Source organism: Gekko japonicus, unplaced genomic scaffold (assembly GCF_001447785.1).
Source record: "Gekko japonicus isolate JY-2015 unplaced genomic scaffold, Gekko_japonicus_V1.1 scaffold411, whole genome shotgun sequence".
Classification (NCBI taxonomy): domain Eukaryota; kingdom Metazoa; phylum Chordata; class Lepidosauria; order Squamata; family Gekkonidae; genus Gekko; species Gekko japonicus.
Window position 1 is genome coordinate 1,077,237 of NW_015160221.1, and position 22,756 is coordinate 1,099,992.

Genomic DNA, 22,756 nt, shown 5'->3' on the forward strand with positions numbered 1-22,756 from the left:
CCCCCTTACTCGTTAATCACATTCTACAGGTAACATATCTTTCAACTATTATTCTTAGACATTTATCCTTCTTCTAATATCATTCTTTTTTCAATAGTTATCAAAGCAAATTAAGTTGTTCTTTACATCCCAATATTTCTCTAAATATTCTTTAAAGTCTATCCAGTCTGCGAAAAATTCTTCTGCTTCCAGATTTCTAAGCTTTCTTGCCATTTTGTCCATTTCCGCCATAAAAAGTAATTTCTTTATCCACTCCCCAATTTTGGGAGTTCTGTCTTGCTTCCAGCATTGAGCATATGTCATTCTAGCAATTGTAATCATGTACCACATCAAAGTCCTTTTCGCCATGTTGACTTCTTCCATTTTAAGTCCCAAAAGTAATATTTCAGGTTCTTTCTTAAATTTACATTTCACAAACACCAAATGTTTGAGAGCCGCAAGACATGAACAAATATTACACGTTTTTACTGGTAAATATGCAAATTTGCTTTTTATTGACATTAAACGAGACTGCCAAAAATAATAACAAAAGCAGTAAAAGCAGATATTGAGAAAGATATTTATTTGTCCAATGATATTTGTTTGCTAATGATATTTAGCTTCCCCAGCTGCCCTGCCGGGAGCCACGCATTAGGTGTGAAAGAGCCGCATGCGGCTCCCGAGTCACAGTTTGGCCACCCCTGCTCTAGGCTGATCCCGCACTGAGCAGAGGGGGTTGGACTAGGTGGCCTGTCTGGCCCCTTCCGACTCTCTATGATTCTATGTGAGTCACCGCTGAAAAAGTGAGCAGTGACTCAGAAAAGCTCAAACCTTACCACAAATATTGTTAGTCTTTAAGGTGCTCCTAAGGAGCTGTGGTGGCTCAAGTGGTTAGGACGTTGAACTGCAGGCTGTGGAAGGTCAGTAGTTCAGCAGTTCGAGACCCGGGTGCCGCATGACAGAGTGAGCTCCTGTCTCTAGTTCCAGCTCCTGCCAACCTAGCAGTTCAACGTTGCGGGGAGGGCGGGGTATAAATTAAACCTATAAATAAATATAAATAAATAAAAGCAAGAAATTGCAAGTAGATAAATAGGTACCACTTCGGTGGGAAGGTAGCAGCGTTCCGTGCACCTTAGTGTTTACTCATGCCAGACACATGACCACGGAAACGTCTTTGGACAGCGCTGGCTCTTCGGCTTTGAAACGGAGATGAGCACCGCAACCCTAGAGTCGGATTCGACTGTCTTTCAAGCAAGGGAACCTTTACCTTTACTTTAAGGTGCTCCTGGACTCTTACTCTTTTCCAGGGGTCGTTTCGTAGAAAAAGATCTAGGGGAACTCATTAGCATAACTCATTAGTATATTCCACACCCCCTGACATCACCGGAAGTGTGTCATAAGGCCACACACTCTGCCCCCAACGGTCCCGGCCGCCGCCACCGGCCTTACAGCTCCACTGCCGAGCGGGAGTGCAAGGAAGCCCCGCGAAGGCCCTCCCTGGCCCCAGGCAGGCAGGGGTGGGGAGAGGCGGGGGGGAAGCAACTTACCCTCCCTCTTCTCCTGCCTCCTCCTGGCTGAATGAGGGCCGGAAGTGGGGTGGCCAGAAGCAGGGGGCGGGGCTTCGTCATGTGCCCCGCCCCCCGCACCTCACCCGGGGGGAACTGCGATCCCCCGCGTTCCCCCCCGAAATGACCTCTGCTCTTTTCTACTGCTGACCTCTCCATGTCTAAGGTGGAATGTTTTGCTTTTGCCCTACATGCAGTGGAAAGTATCGAGGCAGAGACCAAAGCTATTGTTTTTCCCTACTGATTCCAACTATTGACAATTAAGCCTGCTATAGAAAGAGTCCCATGAGTCTGATTTTCAGAAACATGCGAGGGTGATAGAATGCCATGAACTGGCTTCTGTCTAGGATATCTTTAGCTAGGATGGGGCTAACAACCTTATTAAGAACATTCCATGCCTCTCTTACATGCCTCTCACTAGCTTCCCCTGCATCCGATTGATCTTCATTTGCAGCATGCCATTTCGTTATTGGGCACAGCACAAAAAAGCTACCTCCCCATCTATCTTTATTTAAGGTCCGAGACCTCATTGACAAGATCCGCGAAGTGTTTATTGAGACGCTGGATGAACTGCAGTGGATGGATGAAACATCAAAAGCGAAAGCCCAAGAAAAGGTCAGAGACAAATGAACCCGCCTAAGACCAAGTATCAGGAATGAGACCTCAACAAGACTGAGCTTTCTTTTTTCATCGAACTAAAAAGACAGATCGGCCTTTTATCGTAGATACAAAGATGGTCTGAGTCCCACTGAATGATTCAAGCAAGGGGGTGTTGGGAGTCTATCCAGATGACTTTGTCGAAATTGGGTACCTACGGTGTGTAATGCAGATTGATGACTTGATGTATTTTGAACAGGACATTTGCACAGCTTTTCCCCAGGATGCATGATTCAAATTGTGGCCCCAGATTATTAAGGGTACTAAATTGGTTTTAATGCCCAGGAACATCTGAAAATTATACGTCTTAACATTTTAGCAGTCAAATCTTGTGACAAGTTGCTCTTGCAAAAGAGGGCCTCTTGAAGCACTTAGCAAGCAAACTCTCAGACAGGACACAGTGTCGTGCTGTGGGAAATGTGTAGCCTCTTTCTGCATCTGTATCAGCCAGGCAGGGGATTGCTTGTGGTAGCCAGGAACATATATCTGTGTTCACAAAAAGAATGGAATAAATGGATAAATGGATATTGTTCCCATCCAAAATTCTGTGACATCACACCCCCGCCCCCCGGCTCAGATTCCCCCCCTGGATCAAAGAGGGTAAAACAAATCAAAAGAATATGTGGTTTCTTGATCATGGGGGAAATACAGGAAGTGAAGAACTTTTGCATTTTTCTCACAGGCCACTGCAATTAAAGAGCAAATAGGCTATCCAGATTATATTCTAGAAGATCAGAATGAAAAGCTGGACCAGGAATATACAAATGTAAGTTTGAAGCCTGTCACAGGATGCAGCCATTTCCCTTCTCCCCAAACTGTCATGTTGTAAAATATTATACCTCAATCACTTCTCCAACACTTCTCAGTGGACAGAGTGCTTTACAGTTCTCACTGGTCCTCACAGCCACATAGCTCAGGGTCAGCGATGGCCTCTCACTGAGTTCCATCTGGGTCTCCTCTATTGATTCTGAACTCCACTGGTTAAGAATCTTCAGACACAAATTTGGGGAGCAATCCATTTTGATCCATTTGATCAACTTCCTTAAGTGTAATCATTGACGTCAGTAGATGTCCCTGACAGGGGTCGTTTCGTAGAAAAAGAGCTAGGGGAACTCATTAGCATAACTCATTAGCATATGCCACACCCCCTGACATCACCGGAAGTGTCTCATAAGGCCACACACCCTGACATCACCGGAAGTGTCTCATAAGGCCACACACCCTGACATCACCGGAAGTGTCTCATAAGGCCACACACCCTGACATCACCGGAAGTGTCTCATAAGGCCACACACCCTGCCCCCAACGGTCCCGGCCGCCACCGCCGGCCTTGCAGCTCCACTGCCGAGCCCCATGAGGGGTCCGGCGGTGGACCTGCAAGGCCGGCGGGAGTGCAAGGAAGCCCCGCGAAGGCCCTCCCTGGCCCCAGGCAGGCAGGGGTGGGGAGAGGCAGGGAGGAAGCAACTTACCCTCCCTCTTCTCCTGCCTCCTCCTGGCTGAATGAGGGCCGGAAGCAGGGCGGCTGGAAGCGGGGGGCGGGGCTTCGTCACATGCCCCGCCCCCATACCTCACCCAGGGGAACGGCGATCCCCCGCGATCCCCCCGAAATGACCTCTGGTCCCTGACCTGGAGGGCCTGGTCTCACCAGATCTTGGAAGCTAAGCAGGCTTGGCCCTGGTTAGTATTTGGATGGGAGACAACCAAGGAAGTCCAGGGCTGCTCTGCAGAGGCAGGGAAGGGCAAACCTGTCCCTCTCTTGCCTTGAGTCAGCTGTGACTTGACGGCACTATACACCATGACATAAGTGATCTGTCTAAAAGAACATATAAAAAAGGCTAGAGTATATTAAAGGTAAAGGTTTCCCTCACTCGAAAGCTAGTAAATCTGACTCTAGGGGGTGGTGCTCATCCCCGTTTCCAAGCCGACGAGTCAGCGCTGTCCGAAGATTTCTCCGTGGTCATGTGGCCGGCATGACCAGGGGTCATTTCCTGTGGGAGCGCACCGGAGTGGAGCTCCGGTAGTAAGGAGCCCAGGGGGCAGGCACATGCAACAAGCCCCACCCCCTGCTCCCAGAAGCCCTCAGTCAGAGCAAGAAGCAGCCAGGTAAGTTGCAGTGCCCCCCCCCACCTTCAGGTACAAGGTCTCCCTCCTCTGCGAGGACAGATCTGCACGTTCCCCCCCCCCCAATAGCTAGCAATCCAAAATAGCCCAGTGGAGCCTGAGCGGTGGGTGTTCCCTTCTGACACACTTCTGCTGATGTCAGGGGGTGTGGCATATGCAAATAAGTTATGCTAATGAGTTATGCTAATGAGCTCCTGCACCTCTTTTTCTATGAAATGACCCCTGGGCATGACTAAATGCCGAGGCGCACGGAACACTGTTACCTTCCCATCAAAGTGGTACCTATTTATCTACTTGCATTTTCTTGCTTTCAAATTGCTAGGCTGGCAGGAGCTGGGGCCAGATTACGGGAGCTCACTCCGTCATGCGGCACCCAGCTCCTGAACTGCCGAACTACAGACCTTCCGGTCTGCAGCTCAGCGTCTTAACCTCTGAGCCACTGTGGCCCCTTAGGCTAGAGTATAGGGACCTTCACACCTGAGGAGGGGGGACTGAGACTGTTGGAAAAATCTGATTTGAAAAAAAGGGAAGGAGTTAAAAAGAAAACCCAAAGTTGAGAGTGATGTCTGTACATGAACAGGCAAAGCAAAAAAAAAAAAAAAGGTCTAAGTAGCATATTTGGTTCTCATGGCAACCCCAAATGGAACCCAGATTTGCAGCAGGAGTCACCATAACCGAGAGGAGCAGGTGAGGGAGAGGAAATGAAGCCAGAGAAAGGGGGGCGAGAAGCGGAGCTGGAGGCAGCAGGAGGGGGAAAGAGAAAGCAACACCAGAGTCCAGGTGAAAGCAGGGGCCAGCCACAGGAGGAGGAGGAGGAGATTGGATTTATACCCCGTCCTTCACTACCCGAAGAGGTCTCAGAGTGGCTTACAATCCCTTTCCCTTCCCCTCCCCACAACAGACACCCTGTGAGGTAGGTGGGGCTGAGAGAGCTCTTTCAAGAACTGCCATTGAGAAAACAGCTCTGAAAGAGCTTATGACTCACCCAAGGTCACACCAGCAGCTGCATATGGAGGAGGAGTGGGGAATCAAACCTGGTTCTCCCAGATTAGAGCCTGCAGCTCCTAACCACTACATCAAACTGGCTCCTCTTAAAGCCCTTCCATGCCCCCCTGTTGTATTTGTCTATATGCAGTTACTGGTATACCCTCTTTCCAATGCAAGTACTCATGTACCCAAGGATTGCCAGCTCTGGGATACCTGGAGATTTTTGGGGTACAGCCGGGGGGCGGGGGAACCTATATGGGCTTTAATGCCATACAGTGCCCCCTCCAAAGCATCTGTTTCTGCCAGCAGAACTGATCTTTGCCATCTGAAGATCAATTGTAATAGCGGGAGATCTCCAGGTGCCACCTGGAGGCCTTCCAGTGCCTTTGCTTTCTCTTGTTTACGGGGCGAACCTTTCTACAGCAGCTGGGTCAGAAAGCACCACCCGTCTTCAGACCTGTTTGTTTCTCTCCAGCTGACTTTCAGCGAACACGAGTACTTCGAGAACATCCTGGCAAACCTCCAAGCCGGGGCGCAGAAAAGCTTGAGAAAGCTGAGAGAGAGAGTCGACCAAGACGTGTGAGTGTTCAGACTGCAGGGCATCTTTAACTGGAAGCGCATGCGATCTAGGCCAGCATGGAGTCCCAAAGGTAAAGGTTCGAAAGCCAGTCGAATCCGACTCTAGGGTTGCGGTGCTCATCTCCGTTTCAAAGCCGAAGAGCCAGCGCTGTCCAAAGACGTTTCCGTGGTCATGTGGCCAGCATGACTAAACACCAAGGCGCATGGACCGCTGTTCCCTTCCCACCGAAGTGGTCCCTTCCCACCGCAGCTCCATGGAGTCCCAAACCTGTGTTTAAACAGGGCAACAATGCCGTATCTCTTACCTTTGGTGGTCCAACCTGCCTTTCCCAGTTTTACATCACCTTTATGCAAAATCAGGGTTGCCAGCTGGGGAATACCTGGAGATTTGGGGGCTACGGCCTGGGGAGAGAGTGGTTTGAGGAGGGGCGGGACCTCAGCGGGGTATCGTGCCATAGAATCCGCCTTTCCAAAGCAGCCATTTTCTCCAGGGGAACTGATCTCTGCCGCCTGGAAATCCGTTCCAATTCTAGGAAATCTCCAGGTGCCCCCTGGAGGTTGCAAATCCTATTTATTGAGTTGGGCCTAATTTGAAAAGGAGCTTCTGCATCTCAGCAATTCCACTTTCTTCTTTCCCGTGAAGTGTTCTGTGAACTGGGCCTCTCCCTTAGGCATCCAGCTATCGGGTCACATGTTGCTTCTCGATTGACATATTGATGCTTCTCTCTTTGTGTTGTAGATGGCTGATTGGCGCTGCTGTCGTCAATGCGTTCTACTCCCCCAACCGGAACCAGATTGGTAAATTAATCTTCTATTTTTAAAAAATAATAATAAACAAGAGCAGAATGCTTGACGGGACCTGGATAGCTCCGGCAAGCCGGATCTTGTCAGAACTTGGAAGCTAAGCAGGGTCGACTCTGGCAAGTCCTTGGATGGGAGACCTCCTTGGAATACCAACAGTCAGGAGGCCGGAATAGGCTTTGTTCAGCCCCCTCTCTGAATATCCTCCAGGCCCCCAGTAGGGGTCAGTCACCTGCAGTGTTCCCTCTAAGCTGAGTTAGTGTGAGCTAGCTCACAGTTTTTTAGCCTCCGGCTCACACATTTTCGTCTCAGCTCAGAGCAAACTAACTTATGCAGCAGCCAAATCGCTGGCTCACAGCTTTAATGCTAGTAGCTCACAAAGTAGAATTTTTGCTCACAAGGCTCCACAGCTTAGAGGGAGCATTGGTCACCAGAGGTCACCATGACTTCCAGGTGCGTACAAACTCACATGCACGCACATACACACATGCACATATTTAAAATAAAAAGAAGCTGAATGCTTGTTGGAGTGGTGCTTTCCCTGCCTTAATTCACAGGCTTTACTTATGTTGAAGCATTTTTCTTCTAAACTGGGTCACTTCTGTTATCTGAGCTGAGCATGGGGAAATTGCTCAAAGCAACGGAATGTGATGAAATATGGTGGGGGACAGGCAGGGATGCACCCGATGCTTCCAAAATTCTCCCAGATTTCTCTGTGGATTTTGGAGTTTTGGTTTCCAAAGTGGAAGCAATGCATTATGGAATCTCCGCTGCTCTGCCATTACTTTAAATTTTGTGTTTACTTAGGTTGCCTGTAGCTGTCAGTTCATTTGCATTTTCCCTTCTACTCCCCTGTTAGTAATGCACATGTACACTTTGGTTATATGCTGCAAAAAAAAAATCTAGTTGTGATGTAAATACTGTTGTATCCAAGTTCTTACTGTATAGTGTTTTCTGAAGGACTCACACGAGACACGATCTCTTGGGGTAGGAAAATCTGTCTGCTGCTTGAAGCAGTGAGAGTTTATTTTATACACATTCTGCCCCCCCACCACCGCCGTGAGATGAGACTGAGGCTTACAAGTACAGAAACCAGGGAAAAACAGATGCTTAAGCAGAATGTCTAGAATGCTTGCATAGCATAATAATTACCTATCTACTCCTAGCCTTAAGATGCTCGCGGTTACAAGATGTGCAAAGGTCAGGACTCTTAGTGTACCAGAGTCACTGATCAACCTAATGTTGACAGAGGCTGGATGTGGCCAGAATCAAGACTGGTATGCCCAGGGGTCATTTGGGGGGGGGCGCGGGGGGACGCCATCCCCCCGGGTGAGGTGCGGGAGGGCGGGGCCTGGAGCTCCCTGCTGGTGCCCGCTGCAGGTCGCCGCCGGCTGTGGGGAGGACACACTTCCAGTGATGTCAGGGGGTGTGGCATATGCTAATGAGTTATGCTAATGAGTCCCCCTAGCTCTTTTTCTACGAAATGACCCCTGGGTATGCCATATCATTGATCCTCACCCACAGTTTTCACTGTGCACAGAAGAACACATGTGCATCGCTATAACACTGCAGAAGAAGAATCTGGATGCGTCCGTATGTACAATTGCATCAAGATTGCTCTTTTGCTGTGTTTTGTCAATGCACTTATGTGTACGTTGGTAACAAAGCTGGAGTGGGAAATAGATGCAGATGTCTAGAAGGAATTAAACGTTGCAGCAGATAGCACAGAAACCAATTCTGGACTTAATTCTAGACATTCTCCTGGTTAAAGTAGCACTCAGGAGGAGCAGAGTGCAGAAGAGAGAGAGAGAATTCTGGAGCAATGCTGCTGCAGAATGGAAGAAAACCACAACTCCACAACTCAAGGCTTGCTGTCCCTAAGTCTCCGATGAGATTTCTTATGCTGAAACACCAAAGCTAGAGAAGACGATGCTAGACCTTTGAGAGAAGTGTGGACTTCCATCTGGCCTGTAGCTACAGTGGGGCTATTGAGGGCTCTGCCCCTTTCCTTAAAGCCCCCCCCTTTAAAGCCTTTACATGATTTTGAGAAGAAGCAGGGGGTGGCAAGTGCCCCTCTCCTTCCCCTTCTGCAAGATTTAAAGGGCCCTTCAGCTGATCAGCAGGGAGCACGTGGCCCGCCCATCAGCTGGAGGGCCCTTTAAATCTTGCAGGAGGGGAGGGAGAGGGGCACATGCCACCCCCCTTCATTATGGCACATAATGGCAGCCCCACCAGGAAAAAAATTGCCCCATAAGCCACAGAATCCTGGCTACGGTCCTGACTTTCATCATAACTATCTTTTGGGGGGGTATGTTTGGGTATATGTGAGTGCAGAGAGCCAGTTTGGTGTAGTGGTTAAGTGTGCGGACTCTAATCTGGGAGAACCGGGTTTGATTCCCCACTCCTCCACTTGCACCTGCTGATGTGACCTTGGGTCAGTCACAAGCTCTGGCACAGCTGTTCCTGAAAGAGCAGTTTCTGCCAGAGCTCTCTCGGCCCCACCCACCTCACAGGGTGTCTGTTGTGAGGAGGGGAAGGGAAAGGAGTTTGTAAGCCGCTCTGAGACTCCTTTGGGTAGTGAAGGGTGGGGTATGTATCCAATCTCCTCCTCCTCCTCCTCCTCCTCCTCCTCCTCCTCTTCTTCTTCTTCTTCTTCTTCTTCTTTTTCTTTGCAGTTTTCCCTGCTGGGATCCTTCAGCCCCCTTTCTTCAGCAAGCACCAACCACAGGCGCTCAACTTTGGAGGGATCGGAATGGTGATAGGTCACGAGATCACGCACGGGTTTGATGACAATGGTAAGGAGGGGCAGATGAGTCGCTGCGCAGGAAAAATCCCTAATGTGGACCTCCCTCTGTTAGTGCAGACGCCCCCGGAAGGCGTAGGGTGGGAATGGCATTTGTGTGAACCTGAGTCTCCACACAGACGATGTCAGCACACAGCCACAGTGACGCATGCTGTGGGCGCTGGTCCACATCCAAAGGGGCGCTTGGTTAAGTGCACGGACTCTAATCTGGGAGAACCAGGTTTGATTCCCCACTCCTCCACTTGCAGCTTCTGGATGACCTCAGGCAAGCCGTAGTTCTGTCAGAAGTGTTCTTGAAAAAGAGCAGTTTCTGTCAGAGCTCTCTCAGCCCCACCTCCCTCACAGGGTGTCTGTTGTGGGGAGGGGAAGGGAAGGGAGATTGTAAGCTGCTCTGAGATTTCTTTGGGTAGTGAAGGGTGGAGTATAAATCCAGTCTCCTCCTCCTCCTCTTCTTCTTCTTCATGTCACTCTAGGAATTATGAGAAACTCTGTGGTAAAATCATAGATTTTCTGGTGATTCCTAGAATGATCTGAGGTCACTTCCGGGTTTACCTTGGAAGTGATATCACACTGCATGATGCTGGTGATTTAAAAAAAAAATTCTCCCATGCTGCTCTGATTGGTGGTAGGAAGACGGGGTTGTTAGTAGGGGGTCTCTTGCCATAGCAGGAGACCTGACAACCCTGATGCTTGAGCTGCATTGCCACATAAAACTAACACTCTGTGGACTCCCCAGGGTCTGTAGTTCCTTGTATTTATTTCTTCCCTGCCCACCCAAACAGGTAGGAATTTTGACAAAGATGGCAACATGTTTGACTGGTGGAGCAACTTTTCTGCGACACATTTCAAGGATCAGTCTCGCTGTATGATCTACCAGTATGGGAACTATACGTGGGAGCTGGCAGGGGGACAGAATGTGAGTTGGATCACCTCTGGCTTGTTTTGTTTTTACACATTATTAAAAACAACCGAATAGAATTACAGCATCGAAAGAGACTCCAAAATATTATTGCAGTAGCAGTTTAAAAGATTAAAAGGCTGGGCAACTGGGGCCCAAAAGGATATTAGTTAAAAGGCTTTCCTGGGTTCACACATGGACTAGACTGAATGTTCTGTGACGAAAATCTTTGGCTCAAAATTTCGATTCAGTCCTATTTTGTATGTCAGTTTTCTTCAGACAGCAAGCTGATTGGGTAGTGGAATACAGGAGTGAGAAGGGGAAATTGTGCTTGCAGATTCACTCATTTTCACCTAGAATATGGCTCACCTGCAAGCTTTAGTCTAATCAACTGATTTAGCTGATTGATTGGTTTAGCTGTTTGATTGGTATGGCCTAATTTCGATCAGTGGAGTTGCACGTCAAAGGGACACATTAATTCATGAATGGGGGTTGTTGTTGTTGTTGTTTTGGTGTGTTTCCAGCAATCAACATGCTTAAGTGCCCTTTGGTGTATGTTGAGTTTTGGTCAGCAGCAGCCATCACACCGCTATTCCTTCTCACAACTATTTGCACGAGTGCATTTCTCTGTGTTTAACTTACATGGTATTGCATAGTAGGTTATTCAAGTGTTGTTTATGCCAGTCCACCATGTGGTAAAAGCTTTAACTGGCTACTATGTGGTTAGCAGTCGTCTCTTTCAATGCAATAATGATCAGTTCCAACCACTGGGGTTTGGTGATGTTCTTTAGGTATCAAATACAGACTATTTAAATACTAATATATTGAACACTGATTATTTAGTAAATCGTGCCAAAATCCTCACCAATGACTGTTGGCCAATATAGAAATTAATTGTAACAATTGTTAGGATGCTGACTTCATCATTCAAATTCATTAATGCACAAACTTCAGTGATTTCCAGAGCAAGAATTCCAACTATAATTTGGAAGGCTTTTGAAATTCTCCTTATCCAAATCTGCAGTTCTGAGCTGTCTAACTTTATTACCAAATGATGCATTAGGAATTTTCTATCGTTCCATTTTTCATTTCCAAAATTTTGCACACAGCTCTGTGCACCTGCAGTTTGCTTTCAATTCATATACATGTCGCCAATGCACACGTATGCCTTAATAAAACACTTCTTGAATTATACATACAATGAAACAAAAGATTCCTTTTGTGTGGTGTTTTTATCAGGGCCCGCCCAGGAATACGTGGACGGCTTAGTGAAACGCCAGACAAAAAGCTGGGTGCAATCTTATGTCACATCAAGACTGCTTTATTGCAGTGTTTTATTAGTGCATATTTGAACAACTGTAGCACAGAGGCCTAAAAGAGATGCAAACAAACTGAATGAACTGAAAGCAGCTACAAACTGTGAATGGTACAGCTCTCGATCATAGCCTGGTCTCAAGGCTGAACTGGAATTGAGGAGAACTAGGAAACAGTAGAGTGAAAATCTGGCACCGTAAATGAAAGGAGCAGGGAAGATGTGGTTTCAGTGTGGAACCAATGCGTGTTTTCTGTCATAGGTCAGTGGAATCAACACACTTGGAGAAAACATTGCTGACAATGGAGGTGTCCGCCAGGCTTACAAGGTAACTGAGTTCCTGTATGTGTGTGTGTGTTTTCCTTCAGATATGGCAGGAGTTAACATCAGTTATTGCTGGAATCTGGAATGAGGGGCCATGGCCCAGGGTTATTTATTTTTATTTATTTATTAAATCAGATTTACTAGGCCGCCCTTCCCTAGAAGCAGGGCTCAGGGCGGCTCTCAACAAAATAATGTACAAATCTCAGTTTGGTGTAGTGCTGTAGCACGTGGACTCTAATCTGGGAGGACCGGGTTTGATTCCCCACTCCTCCACGTGCAGGTGCTGGTGCGACCTTGGGTCAGTCACAAGTTCTTTCAGAGCTGTTCTCTCAAGGGCAGTTCTCTCAGAGCTCTCTCAGCCCCACCTACCTCACAGGGTGTCTGTTGTGGGGGAGGGGAAGGAGATTGTAAGGCCCTCTGAGACGCCTTCGGGTAGTGACGGGCGAGGTACAAATCCAATCTCTTCTTCTTCTTCTTCAAGTTAAAACTAATTTAAAATAACCCAATAATTACCAATAAATAAAAACAGCATACATACAGTATATGAGATGGCGGAAGGAATTCCAGCTCCCCAGCTTCCTTGGGGGAGGGGTTACGAGGGATGGGGAATTATCTCTGGCTTTCATGCCCTGCAGAATGGTAACAACTCCTGCAGGGCACAGATGTCTTCCAGCAGAGCGTTCCACCAGACAGGGGCCAGGGCTGGGGAAGCCCAGCCCGAGGACAACCGGACTTCTCTCAGGCCGGGGTCTACCAGGAAGTTCTTATTTCCTGCGTGTAATGCTATTCCAAGGGCATCTGCTTTTCATGCAGAAGGTCCAGAGTCAGTCCCTGGCATCTCCCATTGATAGGAACAGACAGGAGGAGGATGTGTTGTGAAAAATCTCCTCCTAAGGTTAATACCCCCACTGGATATTCTGGTTAGGGAGCTGGACGGGAAAGAACTTGACACGGCCCCTGGCTCTTTTTGTAGCGGGAACTCCTTTGCATATTCGGCGACACACCCCTAATGTAGCCAATCCTCCAAGAGCTTACAGTAGCCCCTGTAAGAAAGAGCTCCATAAGCTCTTGGAGGATTGGCTACATTAGGGGTGTGTTGCCTAATATGCAAAGGAGTTCCTGCTACAAAAAGAGCCCTCTCCACCAATTTAAATTCACAACATTCATTTGTTGATAGATCCTTTGTTGTTAGAGGAAATGTGATAGGCATTCTCACAACATGGGCAGCACCGTAAAGGGATGCCAACGTCCAGGTGATGACTGGAGATATCCCACTCTTACAACTGATCTCCAGGCAACAGAGATCAGCTCACTATACAATGCACTTTTTAATGAATTGGTTCGTGGTATCTTGCAGCTGGAGGGAACTTCCCCCAGTGCCACAGGGCCCAATTCTGATTGGGACTGTGGTGCTGGGAGGAGGAAGGGCCACGAGAGCTGTTTTCCCAAACTCAAACAACCCTCAGAGCTTGCAATCCTGGAATGGAGCAAATAATAGCAGCACAACATGGGGGGGGGGGTTCCCTTCTCTCTTGTCTCCCTGCTCAACTTGCCTTCATGGACGGAGCCGTGGCCTGAGGAACCGCTGAGTCATGTCTGCCATGAGCTCACCAGCGACCTTACATAAGCCATTCTCGCAACCTCAGTTCCCCCAATCTGCAGTATAGGGACAGTAATGCCAGCTGGCCTTACAGGGCTGTTGTAAGGTTTCCGCCAAGGTAACATTATGGAAATGGGCTCCACAGTTGCAAGATACTTATCATTTATCTGTGACTCCTCTCTGCTTGGGTTTTTAAAAGGCTATTTATTTCTTTATTTATACTTTCAATTTGTACCCCGCTCACCCCCGAAGGGCTCTGAGCGGCTTACACGGTGCATGGTGCAGAGACCTATGCAGAAACCCTAACTATGGCCACAGTACGTCTGGGGTGGGGGGAGCCCTACCAGGTACCCTCCCGGCTCCGATCATTCGTTTATCCGGCAAGTGGGCGACTTCTTTCAGTTTTCTCCGGTGCGTCTTCCGCGGCCTCCGCTGTTCTTTCAGCTCTCTGGAGACTCCTCTCGGGGGCTGTTGGTTATGGGCCCTGGTGCGCAGCCGCGGTGGGCGTCACATCGTCCTTGCGGCTCCGGGCGTCCTCCTGCTGGCCACGTCATCAGCTGCCGAGCCAACCGCCTTCTTGGGAAGTCACTGCCTCTCTTCATCTCCTCCGTGCTGACCGCCGCCATGGCTGTGTCCTCATTGTCTAGGTTTTACGACCCGGGATGTTTTTGTCCCAGACTACTGGCCCATTTGATCTTTATGTCAGGTTTTTATTGGATCGTTATGTGTTTTAATTGGGTTGCAAGTTGCCTCCGGCATTTTTAGCAGGGGGACAAGGGAGAACCGTTCAAGGCAAATGAATGCGGGGAGAACTGCAAGAGAGGAGATGAGAAAGCAGAGAAGGGAGACCTTGTGCACGTGAACCCACGAAGCCGCGTGGTACTGAATCCAGAGCCTTGGTCCATCAAAGTCAGCATTGTCTACTCAGACTGGCAGCGGCTCTCCAGGGTCTCTGGCGGAGATCTTTCACATCACCTACTCTGAGATCCGTTAACTGGGGATGCCGGGGATTGAACCTGGGACCTTCTGTGCGCCAGACAGATGCTCTGCCACTGAGCCACAGCTCCGCCCCTCCCCATCTGCCCCCTTTAAATTATGCTAGGTGAGGGACAGGCTGATACGTCTGAGGTTGCTACCACTGAAAGATAAGGAAAGGATGCACGAGGAGGCCAAGGTTGAAGGTTCTCTTCCCCCCCCCCCCAATATAAAGATTCGGAACCAACACTGACAATTATTCAGAAGGGATCATTTTGCAAATCTAGTCTCCAAAGCTATTTCTTTGATTTGGGGTGGGGAGAGGGGGAGAGTCAACTCCAAAGGCAAGGGAGCATTCTGAAGTACCTGGCGCCAAAGCACATTACGTTGTTCCCAGTAATAGCTCTGGCCCTAAAAAGCAAAATTGGCCAATTAAACGCCCAGCAGCCCCAGGTAATGGGTTTGACATTGCAGAAGGTTATAATCTGCCGCTTGAGGAGCCGAGAGGGAAGTGAACATCAGGCGAGGAGCAAACTGAACTCCTTGCTTTCCTCCCCAAAAGGTTTACCGCTAAGAGCTACGATGGTTGTCTTGACAACCTGAACCAAACACCTAGACAGGTTTCTTGGAGACCGGGTTGCCAGCTCTGGGTTGGGAAATTCCTGGAGATCTGAGGATAAAGCCTGGGGAGGGCAGAGTTTGGAGGGAGGAGGGACCCCAGCAGGATATGATGCCAGAGTCCACCCTCCGAATCAGGGGTGTCAAATATGTGGCCCGGGGGCTGGATCAGGCCCACAGTGGAACTGGCTGTCTTCTGCTGCTGCTGCTGCTGCGTCATCGTAGGTTTGCAGTTTACAGATACACACCTGAACAGCATACTCAAGACTGCAACAGCACAGACATTTTGATGCAATAATTCAGAGCAAGAGGTGTCAGTTATCAGACACTGTTAAATAAACATAGGGTTGCCAAGTCTTCTTACCTTGGCGGCGGGGGAGCCTTGCTGGGCTCCGGGAGCTCCTTGGTGGCGCGCCGCCAGCACATCACAGGAAGTGACGTGCTACATCGCTCACGTTGATGCCGTGGCCCAGATCTTTGGAAGGAAAACCATAGAGTTTTCCCTCCGACGATCTGGCCACGCCCCCCAAGGTGAACGACGTGGCTGCATCACCTCCAGTGACGCAGCTACGCTGCGCTTTGGGGGGGGCGGAGTTCCCCCCGGGGCCCGATTCCGCAGCGGTGGAAATCGGGCCTCCAAAGCGGGGGTTTCCCTGCCCCCCACCCCCACTTGGCAGCCCTAAATAAACAAAATATTGCAAGTGCGCTGATGTTTTAAGCATGGTTTTATTTTCGGTTAAAAAAAAACCCCTTTGAGTTTGTGTCCTTTATAAAGTTTATATCTCCGCTACCTGGCATTACAGTTTATGACACACATGGCCCGGCCCAGCAAGGTCTCATTTATGTCAGACCAGGCCCCCATAACAAATGAGTTTGACACCCCTGCTCTAAAGCACTTTCTTCAGGGGAACTGATCTCTGTAGTCTGGAGATCAGATGTGATTCCAGGAGATCTCCAGGCCCCATCTGGAGGTTGGCAAGCCTAGTAACCATGGGGGCAGTGAGAGTGCACAGGGGATGTGCGCAACACCGGGGGGGGGGGGTTTGTCAGCCAGCACTTATGGGAGGGGAGTGCTATTTTGTGGTCTGCCTTGTGCAGAGAATCGTCTTTAGGGATGGGCCTGAACCGGGAAAATGCAGTTTGATTCTGTTCGTGGTATGCCCAGTTCGCGAACCACGTGAACTTTTAGGGGCCAAATGAACTGGTTCCATTCTTGAGGTTCGTGGTGTGGCAAAACAGCCCTCCAGCATGCTAGAGACACCAGACTTGCAGGGAATCTCCAGCTGACTCTCCTCTACCTGCCTTCTGAGACTGGCGAGGATTGGATTTCAGGAGTCCACATTATACCCCCTCCAAAGAAGGTGCCCCCCAGGAAAATGCTTTCTGGGGAAATGGCAGGCACAGGTTCAGGAGGTTCAGGAGTGTATAGAACAGATCCTGTACAAGCTAGAGACACCAAAGTTGCAGGGGACCTTCCCCCGGATGCTCCCCTATATGCCCTCCAGGTTTCCCCCCCCCCCAGTTGCTTTGAAGTTTGGTGAACATTCAGGATTGAGCTGAGACAGTCTGTCTGGAAATGTACCCGTTCACAAACTGCAACAGACCTCCGCGAACTGCTTGAAAGTTCATGTAAAGTCCATGCCAGTTCACCTGCCACAAACTTCACTTTGCGAACCGTGAACCGGCCAAAATTCGTCATGAATTTTAGTTCGTGAGCCAGTTTGTGCCCGTCCCTCATCATCTTGAGGCAGCATCAGGGATGTTAACTTTTTTTTTGGCCATCGAGTTGCAGCCAATTTATGGTGACCCTGTAGGGCTTTCAAGGCAAGAGGCATTCAGAGGAGGTTTGCCATTGCCTGCCTCTTCGAAGAGACCCTGATATTCCTTGGTGGTCTCCCATCCAAATACTTACCAGGGCTGGCCCTGGTTAGCTTCCGAGATCTGACGCGATTGGGTTAGCCTCGGCTATCCAGATCAGGGCTTGATGTTATATTACAGAAGACATAAAAGTCCTTTTTCATTGTTAGGCGATAATTACTTTGTTTTTTCCCCCAACAGGCTTACCTAAAGTGGGTTGAAAGAGAAGGAAAGGAGCCAAGTTTACCTGGGTTGGATCTGACTCATGAACAGCTCTTCTTCCTCAATTTCGCCCAGGTTGTTGGAAGAGGGTCTCCTCTTATAACGTTCAGCTGTTTCTCTGCTTTCTCCTTCTAAGCTCCTTTACCTGTCCAGGTGGGGAAGATGCAGTCAGGAAGCTCTGAGCTTCTGGTGTTGATCTTCCTAGCAGAAAGTGGCGGCAAGGATGCCTCTGCATATAGGCTTTTGCTCCCTTTGTTTGCATCAAGATCAGCACTTGCAAATAAAAGAGTCCATCAGGGCTGGGTCCTGGAACCAAAAATACAGAAACAGGGCCAGCTGTAGGGCTTCTGGCACCCTAGGCTGGCCGGCCAGATGGGTGCACAACTTGAGCCACCAGGCCGACCCATGTTCATTCCCTCCTTCATAGGGGGTTAAGGTTAAGGTTAGGGTTAGGGTCCCTCCTGGCAAGTGGCCAGGGTTGGGGGGACTTATCAGGAGAAAGAGAAAGGCCCAGGCCTCGTTGCTGGCATCACACAGGAAGTGATGCCGTCACTCTGTGATGTCCCTGCAACGCCCTGGTGTTTTGGCAAAAACTCTATGGTAAGACCATCTCCTACCATAGAGTTTTTGCCCAAATACCAGAGCATCACCCGAATGGCGCTGGCCTGATGACATCATTTTCTGTGCAATGCCAGCAACAAGGCCTGGGCCTTTCTCTTTCTCCTGGGAAGTCCCCCCGGTGGCAGCAGGGGACACCCCACCTCCACCAAGGGGTCTGGCAGCCTTACACTCTGGGCAAGCCTCTTCTACTGACCTGGGCACCCCTCACCCTCTGCTGCCCTAGGAAACTGCCTAGGTCCACCTAGTGGATGGACCATGTCTATGTCTGAGCAGAAGCCAGAAAGAAAGCTGGGGAATCAAACTAGATACATTAGAGGTGTGTCAACTATAGATTGGGCTGCTAAGGGTGTGGCTTTGGAACAGCACAGGTCCTTAAGATCCATATCCTAAGAATCCAGGTCAGCATTTGGCTTGACTGGTTCTACACGGGTGTTTCTGTCTATGTGGGACGTTTTTGGACTTATGCAAACTGAACTCATTGTCCCTGTCCAGGTCTGGTGCGGTTCCTACAGGCCTGAATATGCAAGCCAATCCATTAAGACTGATGTCCACAGTCCGTTAAAGTACAGGTAAGGTCCTAGTGACTCTTCTCCCAACCCACTGTTGTTATTTACCATGTAGTTACCAGAATTAACAATGAAGTAAGCCCTTCCTGGGGAAGGGGTTGATATGGCCGTATTTGCTTGTGTTGCCAGCTCTGGGTTGGGAAATACCTGGAGCCAGGACTCTTTTTGTAGAAAAAGCCCAGCAGGAACTCATTAGCATAATAGGCCACACCCAACAGCAGAAACTGATTAAAGGCAAGATACATTATAAGAGGAAAGTGGAAAAGAGAGGAAAGGAGACTCTGTCATAAATAGACAGGTGTGGTGGTCAGAGAACTGGGCTAGGAGACCTGGGACCCGCTCACCGGGTGGTCTTGGGTCGGTCCCTCTCCCTCTCCACCTAGCTTACCTCACAGGGTTGGTGTGAGGATAAAATGGAGGAAGGATGAAAGACATGGCAAACTACTTTGGGTCCACATTGGGAGAAAAGTGGGGTATAAATAGCTCAATGAACAAATGAGTCTAAATAATTAACAGAGGCACCTGAGCTTGTTTGGTGTCGTGGGTAGGAGCACAGACTCTAATATGAAAGAACTGGGTTTTATTCCCCGCTCCTCCACATGCAGCTGCTAGTGTTATCTTGGGTCAGTCACAAGTTCTCTCAGAGCTGTTCTCTCAAGAGCAGTCCTCAAAAGAGCTCTCTCAGCCCCACCTACCTCACAGGCAATGCTCCCTCTAAGCCAGGGGTGTCAAACATGCAACCCGGGGGCTGGATCAGGCCCCCGGAGGGCTTCTATCAGGCCCACAGTGGAACTGGCTGTCTTCTGCTTCTTCTTCCAGTTCTGCTGCTGCTGCATCATTGCAGGTTTGCAGCTTACAGATACACACCTGAACAGCATACTCAAGATTGCAACAGCACAGACATTTTGATGCAATAATTCAGAGCAAGAGGTGTCAGTTATCAGACACTGTTAAATAAACCAAATATTGCGAGAGTGCTGTTTTAAGCATGTTTTTATTTTCGGTTTAAAAAAACCTTTGTGTTTGTGTCCTTTATAAAGTTTATACCTCCGCTACCTAGCATTACATTTTATGACATACATGGCCCGGCCCAACAAGGTTTCATTTATGTCAGATCCAGCCCTCATAACAAATGAATTCAACACCCCTGCTCTAAGCTGTGGAGTCTTGTGAGCAAAAATTCTACTTTGTGAGCTACGGGCATTAAAGTTGTGAGCGAGCAATTTGGCTGCTGCATAAACGAGTTTGCTCTGGAGCCCTGTTTCCCGAGCTAAGACAAAAACGTGTGAGCCGTCGTAGGCTAACAAACTGTGAGCTAGCTCACACTAACTCAGCTTAGAGGGAACACTGCTCACAGGGTGTCTGTTGTGGGGAGGGGAAGGAGATTGTAAGCCGCTCTGAGACTCCGAGTGACAGGCAGGTATAAATCCAATCTACTCCTGCTGCTCCTCCTCCTCCCCTAGAAGAGTCAGATGTTAGATGGGAAAAAACCATGCCAGTAGTAGGAAACGGAGTCCCAACATAGTGACATAGGTTGGGAATGGGTAGAGTTGCCAGCTCTGGGTGGGAGATGCCTGGAGATTTGGGGTTGGAGCCTGGGGAGGGTGGAGTTTGGAGAGACCTCCACAGGGATGTGGTGCCTTCCAAAGTTGCCATTTCCTCCAGGGGAACTGATCTCTGTAGCTTGGGGGTCAGTTGTAATTCCAGGGGAATGCCATGCCCCACCTGGAGGCTGGCGACCCTAGGAATGGAACAACGATCATATCATACCTTTCATTAAGAACAACCAGAATAACACAGAGCAGTGCGCGAGCTTTAGAGTTCCCCAGAACTCTTCATCTGTAGCGAACAGCCATAAGGCTGTTCGAATCCCCACCGCGTTGAGCCCCCGTCCCCCGTCCCAGCTCCCGCCAACGACAGAGAGATGAAGAGATGAAGAGAGAAGGTGGCGGCGGCGGCGAGCGAGGAAAAATGGCGGCGGCAGAGAATGATCCAGGACGGCAGCGGCTGCTCGAGCGAGGGCGGAGTCAGAGGGCGGAGTGATGTCCAGGGGTCGTTTCGTAGAAAAAGAGCGAGGGGAACTCATTAGCATAACTCATTAGCATATGCCACACACCCTGCCATCACCGGAAGTGTGTCATAAGGCCACACCCTCTGACATCACCAGAAGTGTGTCATAAGGCCACACACCCCGCCCCAAACGGTCCCGACCGCCACCGGCGGCCTTGCAGCTCCACTGCTGAGCCCCATGAGGGGCCCGGCGGTGGACCTGCAAGGCCGGCGGGAGGGCAAGGAAGCCCCGCCAAGGCCCTCCCTGGCCCCAGGCAGGCAGGGGTGGGGAGAGGCAGGGAGGAAGCAACTTACCCTCCCTCTTCTCCTCTTCTCCTGCCTCCTCCTGGCTGAATGAGGGCTGGAAGCGGGGCGGCTGGAAGCAGGGGGCGGGGCTTCGTCATGTGCCCCGCCCCCCGTACCTCACCCGGGGGAATTGCGATCCCCCGCGATTCCCCCCGAAATGACCTCTGGTGATGTCCTTCCTGCAAATCCTCGAAGGGCTTTACGATCTGCTAATCAGCATCTCCACTGGTCCCCGGCCCCAGGGACATCCATCTTGCCTCAACTAGTGGAATGAGCTCCCATATGAGATCAGGGCCCTGCGGGACCTTCTACAGTTCCGCGGGGCCTGCAAGACTGAGCTCTTCCACCGGGCTTTCAGTTGAGGCAGAGGGCATCCCCCCTCTATTGAGCCTCACTTTCAGTGGGTAAGATCTGTGTTACCATCTGGGAACCCCAATCTGAAATAGACCTCATCTGTTGAGGCTTGGATAAGAAATATAGGGATATTGTTGTGTTTTGCTGATGTATTTTAATTCTTTTTAATTGTTCGCATATTTGATGGAACCCACCCTGAGCCTGCTATGTGGGGAGGGCGGGATATAGGCTTGCCATTCCCCCAGGGGGGCAGAGGTTTGCGCACTTTTAGGGCCCCCGATCCACCAACCCGGATTCAGCTGGTGGGGGAAACCCCACCCCCAAAGTCCCGGGATCGTGTCGATGTGTCTGGCACAATGATGTCACCCGGAGGTGACATCAACACACCGGGCACGTCACTGGGGGGGGGACACTCTAGCGCTCAGCCAAAAAGCTCTATGGTACCACAGAGTTTCTGGCCAGATGCAAGAGTGTCCCCCAGCGACGTGCCTAGCACAATGGCATCACTTCCGGGTGATGTCATCGCAATGCACACCAGAAGATCCCAGATGGGAAACCTCGTGTCCCGTCCCCCCCCACTGGCAACCCTAGCAGGATACAAATCTAATAAAATAAAGTGAAAATTCCCAGTTTCTTTAGCTGTCTTCTAGCTGCACAATATCCTACAGTGTCCTTTTTTTGAGACATTCCTTTTCTTCTCCTTCCCTCCCAGGGTGATGGGTTCCTTGCAGAACTTCGAAGCCTTTTCGGAAGCATTCCACTGCAAAGGGGGCATGGCCATGCACCCGGTACAGAAGTGCAGAGTCTGGTAGCCAAAGAGACTTGAGAATCAGCCTCAGGCTTCCGCAGCCTGAAACTCTGGACTTGTTTGGATTTTGCCAATGATGTGCCTGTTGGTTTTTTATTTTCTCCCCTCCCTCCCCGGTTGAGTCGCAGCCAAGGTTAACAGTGCAGCTATTTCGGTCACGACAGGACGGACTACGGTTCTGATTCTGGTGGTTCACGTGGACCAGTTATCTTGAAATATCGCCTGTGTTGAAAGCTACGGTGTGCTTCAAAAGAAGAAAAACCAGACTGTTTCTAAAGACGTCGACTGTTATTAAGATACATCAGGGTTTAAAAGATTAGCTATTTAAAAAAAAGAGAGAGACTGTTCTATTTTTCAGTGAGTTTTAATTTTTGCGATTTGAAAAAAAATCTCATTTTTAAGGGGGGTCTTATCCCTCCACTGAGTTAGCCTTTGTCCGAAGTTAGGATCAAGCCACCAATTGCTGCTTGCTGTGCAACTTCCCCTTCTTTTCCAGGCCAATCTGCACAAAGGGCCTTGCCAGATCAGACCAAGAGCCCGTATAGTCAGCATCCAGTCTCCTGCAGTGGCTAGTAAGATGACCAAATGGTTTATCAAGGCAACAGTTCTTCCTCCTCCACACTCTGGGTTCCCAGGATCCAATAGGCAGAGATATATTGCATCTGACCATAGAGGTTCTATTGAACAGCTGTCCAGGGCTCTTTTTGTAGAAAAAGCCCAGCAGGAACTCATTAGCATAATAGGCCACACCCAA

At 49.5% G+C, this 22,756-nt stretch overlaps 1 protein-coding gene across 3 annotated transcripts in view; it reads left to right on the forward strand.

Moving 5' to 3' along the window:
* Nucleotides 1-22,756, forward strand: part of MMEL1 (membrane metallo-endopeptidase-like 1) — a 96,021-nt gene extending 73,265 nt beyond the window's left edge. For all 3 annotated transcript variants that reach the window (XM_015411138.1, XM_015411146.1, XM_015411131.1), the window contains exons 14-23: nt 2,061-2,159; nt 2,884-2,967; nt 5,785-5,888; nt 6,628-6,686; nt 9,365-9,484; nt 10,275-10,408; nt 11,965-12,030; nt 17,278-17,373; nt 18,412-18,488; nt 21,907-22,756. In XM_015411138.1, coding sequence (XP_015266624.1) covers nt 2,061-2,159; nt 2,884-2,967; nt 5,785-5,888; nt 6,628-6,686; nt 9,365-9,484; nt 10,275-10,408; nt 11,965-12,030; nt 17,278-17,373; nt 18,412-18,488; nt 21,907-22,006 — 939 coding nt within the window. In that variant the 3' untranslated portion in view covers nt 22,007-22,756. The remainder of the gene's footprint in view (nt 1-2,060; nt 2,160-2,883; nt 2,968-5,784; nt 5,889-6,627; nt 6,687-9,364; nt 9,485-10,274; nt 10,409-11,964; nt 12,031-17,277; nt 17,374-18,411; nt 18,489-21,906) is intronic.